Below are 10,017 nucleotides of genomic sequence, written 5' to 3'. Positions count from 1 at the left end.
ACTTGTGTTCTGAACAGCGGATCAGCCACAAGTACGTTTCTCGTTGAAGTACGCCAGCCAGGCATGTGGAAAGTGGGATGGACAAGCGAAGAGGCAAATTGACTCGTATTCTGCGGCATCGTTATGTTGTAGGATGATGATGCGTTCCATAGATTGCCATCGCGAGATATAGAAGTTGGTTAGATAGATGTATTTATTGAAAGGAAAAGGCAGAAAGGTTGGCCGGAATAATTCAAATCTGGCCTGCTACTCTGCACTGGGGAAGGGGAAGTTGGGGTAGTAAAATGGAGCTTTGGCGTGAAGCTGAAAGTGACTGGATCTGGACAGATGTCGCGAATTACTAAAAGTCCCAAAATACCACATATTCTTCGCGATGAAAGTGCCTGACCGCGAATTATCTCGGCGTTTTCAAACCGCAAACAGCCTCGGAAGATTCGCGGCCGCCGAGGCACGGAGATGCAGTCACGGCTGCCGTCTGCTCGGCAGTGGTAGCACCAGTAGCATGCCAGCGCTTTCACAGCTACTCTGTTACCAACAGCTCACGTTGCTTTGAGCAAGACCGACTGAAGTACAGTTATAGTGCCTAGGCACTATAGTACAGTTAATACAGTAGTAGGTCGGTTTTGAGTTGCACAAATCACCGTGGCACAAATTCAACGAACCTAACAAAACTGCCAGTACCGCGGAAAAGCGCTGCTGCGCTGGCTGCGCGTCGCAGAAAGGAGTGTGATAGGGCGATCGCCGATCGGTAGTGCCATAGAGAAAGAGATTGGTAGTAGGTGTAGTGCAATGGACCCAAGTCAGCCCAAGTCCCCAAGTTCTTAGAGGCTTGTCGATTCCGGCCAATCGAAATTCACTTCTGGAGAAAGCGGATTGCACGTCACGCCTACGTCATGCAAGCTAAAGCGTGACAAAAAACAAAGAAGGGGCGGAGTGTGCGCGAGCTGCGGCCGCGGGACGAGACAGGGGCTCAAACTGCTCGCGGGATGCAGAAAGTTTCAAAGTTTGCATAGCAGTCCGCTAACAGTCAAACTTTGCGCTACAGAGTAGACGTAAGTCCTCTACATAGATCAACGTCACGACAAGACTTCAAGTGAGTTACCTACGTTCTTTCTTGTCTTTTTCCTTCTTCGCAGCAGATATCTTGCGGGGGAAAGGGGCGGATCTTGCTACGCGACCATGCAAAACGTGTCAGAGCGTACTACCTGCTTGCTGATGCAGGTGAAGGAGAATAGCCGCCACGAAATGAAAACAAAAGCCAAGGGAGTCTTACGTGGGTGTTCTCTCTCGTGTCGAGCGGAAGTGGATTGATTTCACTCCCCGTGATTTCACTGCGCCAGCTTGGCGGTTTGTCCGGTGCCGGTCGCTACAAGGGGGAATAGTCAGCGCCTCAAGTTTCATAAGAGGTGTCTCGTGCTGAACCTGCCGCTCCTAGGTGTAGCAGGTTGTGACAGCGCCGCGCGAGTTGTAGGCCTTGATAATTTTGAGTAATTTTAGGAGTTTACACCGCGCTGCCAGAGGTGCTGGAATGCACTTGTTTATGCAGTCTGTCTGTGCTGAAATGGCGCTTACCCTATTTAATCGGCTCTGGGCAGGATGGTGAAGTACACTCAGTTTGCAAACGAAAGCATGGAGCAAATAGGCGCGACGAGTGGCAACGGAAGGACCGGCCGAGAAGCCTCGGAGGTGGTGACGATTGAGAAGACCCACCAGTTGAACAGCAGCGCTTATGACCAACCTACAGAACAAATCACGAGGTATGTTTGCAGTCTGCTAACTCAATTCTCGAGGTTTTCAAACTTCTAGCGCTGAATTTATGTTGTTCTTGGAATTCCACAGGCATGTCATGCTCAAGAGATTTGTGCAACACCTTGGATTCAGGTATGCATCACCTAAGCTTGCATAGAATTTGCCGTCGAATCTCGCAATGCTTTTTTTTTTTTTTTACAGGCTCTTCAGTTTCACTCTTATTGTTGTCGACATCAGCGTCCTGATAGCAGACCTCTGCCAGAAAGATAAGCCTGATCATGTTGAGAAAGCTTATGACGTTGTGGCACTCTGTTTTGTTTGCTTCTTTGTTCTGGAGATTCTTTTTCGCATGTATGCACAGGGGTAAGCATTTGGCTTTCTTTTTTCAACCGCTGCGTGTTTCAAGACATGCATTCATTATGCATGCTTGCTCCACAGCACTGAAGAGTTCCTGAAACGCTGGTACAATATTGTTGACATAGTTGTCGTTGCGGCATCCTTTCTGGCCACAGTTGCTTATACATCTTATGAGATATCAGGATTCTACAAGTAAGTGCAGCTCTTCATAAAATGAAGATTAGTTTGGAGGGACAATAACTTGCAAACTATGTTTTTACAGGCTTTTTGTGATTGGCCGAATAGTACGCATTTTCGGTCTTCTGCGAATCTTCACTGAGAAGAAAAATCTGACAAGAGGAGCAAGACTCATGGTGTCGGAAAATAAGCGACGGTACAGGCAGGATGGTTTCGACCTTGACCTGGTGTATGTGACTGGTGAGTCTGCATCTTTTATCAACTTCCTGCAAAGGCTGCACTCGAGCAAAGTTGGCGCTTCTGGTTTACATAGATCGGATCATCGCTATGTCCTACCCCTCGTCTGGAAAGATGTCATGGTATCGAAACCCAATTCACGTATGTCATCCATTATATTGTTTGCATGTATGCGTAAAAGCAAAGTGAAAAGTGACAAGCACTGCATAGGTGTTATGTGGTTCTTTTTCTTCAGGAAGTGGAGCGATTTTTCAACACAAAACATGCAAATCACTACCGCATCTACAACATGTGCAGTAAGTTTGCTTGAAAGTGTGATCTGCAGTTCAAAGATGCCACAACATGTTGCTATTACTGAACTTCCAGGTGAACGAACCTACGACAGCAGCCACTTTAATGGTTGTATTGAACGCTACCTAATAGATGATCACAATGTGCCTCTACTCAGGTGTGTACATTTGCAAGCCTCTTCTGTATAGACAATAAATTTTAATTGGGCTGGTTTAGTGACATGAAAAACCTTCTCCTTGGTAGAGATGCAGTAGATTTCGTGGCAAAGGCTCAAGCATTCCTGGATGAGGATCCTGAAAATGTTATAGCTGTGCATTGCAAGGGAGGGAAGGGCAGGACAGGAACTATGATTTGTATGCTGCTTGTGCACAACGGTCTTTTCGAGTCTGCACAGGTGAGGAGTACCTTGTTCATATACAGCATGGAGCAAGGTGTGTATTCCTTGCAGTGGAGTTTTCGAAATCAGCTGGTCATAGCTGATGAGCATGAATCCCTGTAACCTTGCAGTATTAAACTAGTGGCTTATAAAGGAGCTAGAAATAAATTGCTCACTCTTGCAGTTTATTTTAAGTAGGTTGTTTCTTCCTAACAGGCAAGTCTGGAGTACTTTGGGAATGTTCGCACAGACAAAACAGTTGGGACCAAGTTTCAAGGAGTGGAAACCCCTAGTCAGGCACGTTGGCTTCGACCGTGTGGTGGAGTGTTGTGTATACTTGAAAAATATTGTCTGATGGCTCTGCTCGTTTTTTGTGCCTGCAGAGTCGATATGTGGAATACTTTGAGGAAGTGAAGGACAAACACAATGGAGTGGTGCCTGATGAGGTTCCCTTAAAAGTTGCAGAAATGAGGATCTACAAGTTGTCAGGTGGGCTGATATTTTGTTTACATCATCAAGGTCGATGTCATTCGCCTGTCAATTTAAAACAAGCTTCACGCTATGGGAAGTCAGTGCCTTCTCGTGATTGTTCATGCATGTCTCACTGCCGTCTGTTCTGACATTTTCTAGGAGTTGGACAAGGCACAGGAACAGACTTTTCCTGTGAAGTTTTCGAAGCAAGATCAAAAGTATTTGAAATGGACTTTGGGCGCCAAATGAACTGTCAGGTCAGTATGTGCTAGACCGTTTGTTTTCTTGTGCGTCACATTTTACACGCGGTCAGAGAATACATAAGTAATGAAACTGCCGAATAACTAAGTTGAAATTTTACTTTTGTCGCTTTAAGTACTTGGCAGTACAATTTTGTATTGTTCTTTCACTTCATTCATTTATTTACCTTAAAGACCCGCTGAGGGGTGTTGCATAAGGGGTGGAAACAAACATTATGAAGAGCAAGCGTTAACACAGCAAAAGGTGATTTGTTTCATCTTCAGTGAAAGTGGATGAGCATTTGATGGCAGCGATGTTGTTAGTCAGGTCATCCCAGTCTGCAGCAGCGTGGGAAAAAAATGAAGTGACAAAGGTGACTGTGTGGGCACATAGTCGGAAATCTTGAAATGGATGATGCGTGCGGTGTAATATGTGGTCTGGCGGGACAATGTAAGGTGCGCATCAGAGTGAACTGTAAAAAAAACTTGAGAAATAAGCAAGTACTGGCTACACAGTGACAAAGTGAGAGATGCACAAAACCAGATTCTGCTATCAAGGATGACACATTGATGTCGCAAGAGCATGAAGAATGAGTGAATCTGGCCGCTCTGTTTTGAAGTGATTCAAGTGTACTAATAAGGTAGCTGCGACGTGGATTTCAAATGGGTGATGCATATTCTAGCTTGGATCTGACGAGGGATTTGTAGGCTAACAATTTAATGTTTTGTATGAACGCAGGACGTTCACGAAATTCTCCGTTGGACAGTATTTTTGTAAAACATATTTTTCATAATGCACACTTTGGATACAAATATACACTGACTTGACAGGAAAGAATGGTATTGCTTATTAGATTCGGTGTTGTAATTGTAACTCAAGATTCCTGGTGCAGTACCTGGTGACTTTTTCATTTATTCTTATTAGTAAAACCTGCCGCATTATGTAGTGCATGGTTCATTTCACTGTCCTACTGAAAGGGGTGTTAATTTTGAAGTTTCTTCACATATATAAATTGTGTTCAAACATGCCATTTTGAACGCAATTTTTTCAGCATTCCAGAGGCACAGTTGCTGTGAGCAATTAAATTATAACAGTGGCTATCGTAAATAGGTGAACTTAGTTTTACCCATTTTAGCAATGCTCATGCCAGGCTAAGTAGGCTGGCCAGCATGCTTGTACGTGTGTCGTTTCTTTGCAGGCACATTATCGTCCAGAGGGCGATGTTTTAGAGGTGGCACCCATCAACTTCCCTATGGTGAAGGGAGATGTAAAGTTCAAGTTCTCCTGTCAAAGCGTAAGCGCAGCTTTTAGCCAAGTTTAGTGCTTTGTGTCACGGCCGGTCTCGAGGGAGAGAGCGCGCGCTTTTTCTTACGGCCTTCTCAATCGCCGTGGGAACAATGGGAACTTTTCCATGTTCTAGTGGACTCCTTGAGTTACGCTCTCCCCCACCGCAAGGGGTGCGACCTGCTCACTGTTCGCTCTGCGTCTGCTTCAGCGGCGGCGGGTGGCTTTTGCCTGGTTTCGCGCTGTCGCTCGCGAGTTTCATGGTGAGTGCAGCCCCAAAATTAAAGAGCACAGAAGATAGATGCTGCAGCGGCATGTCGTCAACGTACCACACGTGAACGGATATAAAAAAACCCTGTCGTTCAGCAAACGTTCGACAAGCATGGCATACATTGCGGCACGGTAGCTACTTTTGTCCATTTTAATCCGAATTTTCCCCAAGCCTGTACAAGAATAGGAACAAAAAGAAAACTGAATGAGCAGTGATCACATCGAAGCTTCTTCAAGGCTAACATGACAGCAACTCGTCTGCAACAGCAAAACCGTCTTTCAGCTCTAGATGCGAAACCATTCATGTAGCACCGAAGATGAAAATAATTTTATAAAAATGTAATGTAAATTTCAAAATGCTTGCATGATATAAAGTATTAGTATAACAGTCAAAGTAAACGTTGTAGGGTTGGGTTTTAAATGTTATTACAATTCATATACTATGCAATGTGTGGTATTATAAACATTATTTTAATTTTGCAAATAAACATTGTGTTAATGAAATTTTTACATGATATTATGCTTATTATGAAAACAAAAAATGGTTTGATATTCATGACACCACTTGTGCTCGAAGTGGTAAAAAAGGCCAATAAATGATGAAGGTGATACTCGATGCAGTGACTTACAAATGAGCTCACCTGCTATATCGAAAGTATGCAAGAAACTTCTAAAGCGTTAAAGAAGGACACTCTTACTGAAGACTCATTTCAAGCCTTATATAGCGACCCATTGACGCTCTCTTCGGGAAAGTAAGGTTAATGTGCGGAAGGGAATGACATATATGCTAGATGAGAGGACCGTACCAACTAGCGGCACACGACTGCATTGTCAAGACTGACGTTTCATCTGAGAGCAAAATCAAGGCACTGAAGGAAGTGATGGCATCTCCTACCATCCCATTTCCCACTGTCACATATTCCGGTTCACCTTACGGCGCTGGATATATCGTTTAGTTAATCAACTTCGAGTGTAACGCTTGCGCTATTTTTCTTAAAACTAGAGAAAGAATTAAGCAGCCCCATGTAGTACGCTCTTCTACGAGGACAATGTTCTAGTGGACTGCATTATCCAAAACTAGAGCTTGTTGCCCTATTGGACAAACTTTTTTTTTTTCGAAAAAGCTGACGACTGACAACAGCTATGTTATTAGGTCCGCTTCTTTGATATTTGAAAATTTTCTCAGAATTCTTCTTCTCAATTAATTATGCCAGGAAAGTGACAGAGAAGACTGAGAGGCCAACTCCTTATGTGCACAAGCCGTGCAGGAAGATTTTGAGCCTGAATTTTCTAGACGCAGGTCGCATTTTGATGAATTGATGAATATATAGTGCAATGTGTAACTTTGAAGGACAATATTTTTATTGTTTGCCGCTCTTTTCGCTTCTGCTTAACTGTTTATGCCCATTTCCTTGATTAAAAGTAGTCGCGAGACTACATATACATCTTCGGTCTTTCAACCGACTAATATGTTTTGAACGAAGCTAGAACAGCCCACTAGACAAGTGAAATTTTTACTATATGAGTAAATTTTTGTTATTTACTCTGAATCAGACGCGCCATGAATTTTTGCCGGTGCCTCTTCTGATCTAAACGAAAACGGTAGCGGTTGACAGAACCTCCACCCAACAGTTCACCATGCACTCACGTCAGGTCGCGCTACACCTGCTTAAAGCATTCAAAAGCAGATTGCATAGCCTGGTAAATTGTACAAAACTTAGGGGTAAAAAATGTTGAAGTGTACCCGAAGCTTCATTCGACCGTGCACGGCCGCACTGACGAAGGAGCGCATTATTAACTGTATTTTATTCCTCGCACACGATAAATGTTCCATGTTGATGACGGACTTTGTATAAACCATAAGGGGCGAAATGTCAGGACCTGCCGGTTGCAACTGACGCGGGTGAAGCTAAAAGCGAGCGCGCGTTTCCCTTGCGCGTGAACGGCTGTAGCAGAGGAGCAGCAGTGGGGCGGTGGCGACCCCACCGAGGCGCGGCGGGCGGTAGAAACAGACCCCATTGGAGAGGCCGTAAGAGAAGAGAAACGCTCTCTCCCTCGAGACCGGCTGTGTTTGTGTTAATGTGCCTCAACTTTTGGTTGCCGTACTGTTCTGTTCAGTCATCTGTGCCTCGAGGCTACGAGGACTGTCCATTCTACTTTTGGTTCCACACCAGCTTCATCAAGAACAACAAGTAAGCTATTTTCCCAGCCGACTTCAAATACAAAGTTCATTATGCAGTGAATACTTTGAAAATTCTCCGATAACACGTGCACAATTTCAACCATTGTTTTTTCCGCACAGAAGTGAAATTTGGTCAGCAGTTATGTTTTATACCACATTAGCTTAGAATGTACTTGCCTGACTTGATTCGAGGTGTGGTATTTGCATTGTCTTTGGCAATGGCAAAGCAAACCAAACTGCTGTTGAAGCGATGATGCTGGTGGCACCATCTCATTGCATTCCGAACTTGAAAACAGTTATTGCGATACAGAGTTCATCAAACGTAATGCACTTTTAGCCAAAGTGTTTTGGTGATCACTGTTAAAAATGCAGTTGAAAAGGCTTTTCAAAACCTTCCACAGAACAACTCTGCCTACCTATCTTCCTTTGCCGAATCTCTGTGGCTGAGTTGCTATAAACAAAAAGGTGATAACAATGCACCCAAGTAGTCTCATACTGAGTGCCAATTAATTTAGCTTGCATGTATCTTGTTTCCTTTGCTTGTTGTTTGATACTGAAATTGTGAGACCTTTCTTGTACCGAAAAGTTTATTAGTTTTGCAAGCCAAAAGAAAAAAAGATCTGACCGCCATGCTTATGCAACTTACATTTCATGTTAGCTTTGCATGATGGGTGGTATTACATTAAGAAATCTGGACAGTTGTCTTTGCATGCGTGTACTGCTGTTGCTTGGCTGGTGGATAATTAAAGTGAGGTACCTGAGCTCCTATTGCAGAATTTGATTGGCCATGCAAAAGGCCAGGCAAAATGGGTGCAGTAATAATAGCTTGGCTTTTGACATGCCTTCTGTATGTATAGGCACATGCAAGGCACTTACTGCTTTACTGTTATGAAGCATTTTACAACACTACTGTCTGTTAGATATTTAATTTGGCCTTTCTTTTTTTTTTCGGAGTTTCTGCATTGTGATAATAGAGTACTTTCAGATGTGCCACTGATTATTGTACAGCCTAAAGTGTTCACGAAAGGCAACTATTGAACCTAGAACTGGTCCTCAATCTGGTGTAATTTCTAGGCTGTTCCTGCAAAGGGATGTCCTCGACAACCCTCACAAGCAGAAGACGTGGAAGGTGTACGACGCCGGCTTTGCCATTGAACTGCTCTTCAGCAATCCATCCTGAGGCAGGACACTGTGTCCCTATCTTGTCTGTGATGTGCAAACCTGGACCAGCTATACTCATTTCATCTGCTTAATGTGATGGCAGCATGAAAGACTCTTGGTCATAACGACTTACAAGGGTGGTCGCAACAAATTGCAAATTCCACTCTTATTTATGGGGACTCTGCCTTCGAAGAGTCATGTACATATTGTCTATATTACAAATTATATTCTTTATTAACAACTTTGTATTGTGCAGAATTAAAGGGAGCAGTGCTCCACATATTTCACACTGCAGTGTCCACACTTGTTGAATAGAACTTGCCTAAATGCTGCGCTAGTATTGCTGGCTGTAATTTTTGATACCGTCGAGAAATTAATGCTGTAGGCGAAGTGGAATGTACATACATACTCGAAGCATGCACTCTTAAAAAGTGTATACTGGGGAAAGTATGCTGAACAGCAAGTATGAACAAGACTATAGAGCCTTGTGGTCAAGCTTAGGTAAACTGCGACATTCAGTGCAGGAAAAGCATATTGCCTACCTCTTCAATGGTGTCTCCCCACAAGTGCAACAGTTGGCGTGAAGAAACGTTTAACAGCCACATCTCAGGCTCCCTTTTTTGGAGTAAATTCAAGTAGTCCTTTAAGGAAGGGCTGCTAAAAAGCTTGGGGTGGCCATTTAAAAGCACTTCCCAAAGGTGCAGTAGTTTCAGAAAAAGCCTGGACACATACGAAAACAGTATGCTTGTTGAGCCTTTCACAAAGTCCCTCTAACTCCTGCTGTAGTGTGCCTGGCTAGTTTCCGAGACATTTGGAACTCCCACATTAGCCAGAAATGTTACTGAAGCCCTTACCTTTTATTGTAAAGCAGCATTCTTCATGCAAATCCTCCTGTGAACACCTAAAGTGTGATTTCGGCAACAGCATGTCAGTCTCTTGCTTTGTGCATCAATGCCTGTGTGTATGGTTCTTCTTTCCAGACTTGTGTAAGGTTCATTAAAGGGGCCATGAGATATAAGAAAACATAATTACTACAACTAGAAAAATGTCACGACTGATCGGTATTTCCATTGCACTGCAGCTGGTTCCTCCAAACATGCCAGCCTCTACGGATCTAAATAAAAATCTTCCTTTGAAACATGCTCGTTGGTTGCAATATTCCACTATACTATCATGGCTAGTATAAACTTGCATAGAATTCATATTGCTGAACTTGCATCTG

At 43.6% G+C, this 10,017-nt stretch overlaps 1 protein-coding gene across 1 annotated transcript; it reads left to right on the top strand.

Annotated features, from left to right (window-relative positions):
* Positions 1 to 908: 908 nt before the first annotated feature.
* LOC146190847 (phosphatidylinositol 3,4,5-trisphosphate 3-phosphatase TPTE2-like) lies at positions 909 to 9,933 on the top strand. The gene is made up of 16 exons (XM_084601220.1): positions 909 to 1,093; positions 1,596 to 1,757; positions 1,840 to 1,881; positions 1,951 to 2,112; positions 2,188 to 2,298; positions 2,369 to 2,523; positions 2,597 to 2,661; positions 2,756 to 2,816; positions 2,887 to 2,968; positions 3,055 to 3,205; positions 3,404 to 3,484; positions 3,571 to 3,676; positions 3,818 to 3,915; positions 5,097 to 5,192; positions 7,571 to 7,644; positions 8,709 to 9,933. Exons 2-16 carry the CDS (start codon positions 1,597 to 1,599, stop codon positions 8,812 to 8,814), a joined length of 1,551 nt encoding a protein of 516 aa, XP_084457346.1. The 5' UTR covers positions 909 to 1,093; position 1,596; the 3' UTR covers positions 8,815 to 9,933.
* The last annotated feature ends 84 nt before the right edge of the window (positions 9,934 to 10,017 follow it).

Source organism: Amblyomma maculatum, chromosome 4 (assembly GCF_055883805.1).
Source record: "Amblyomma maculatum isolate TAMU_Amacu chromosome 4, ASM5588380v1, whole genome shotgun sequence".
Taxonomy (NCBI): domain Eukaryota; kingdom Metazoa; phylum Arthropoda; class Arachnida; order Ixodida; family Ixodidae; genus Amblyomma; species Amblyomma maculatum.
Note: the sequence above shows the minus strand (reverse complement) of the source record. Positions and strands in the feature narration are given on the sequence as shown.

Coding starts and splice junctions, on each gene's coding strand:
- LOC146190847 (XM_084601220.1), top strand. CDS start 1,597: ATGGTGAAGTACACTCAGTTTGCAAACGAAAGCATGGAGCAAATAGGC. Junction 2,969..3,054: donor CACAATGTGCCTCTACTCAG/GTGTGTACATTT, acceptor TCTCCTTGGTAG/AGATGCAGTAGATTTCGTGG. Junction 3,485..3,570: donor GAGTGGAAACCCCTAGTCAG/GCACGTTGGCTT, acceptor TTGTGCCTGCAG/AGTCGATATGTGGAATACTT.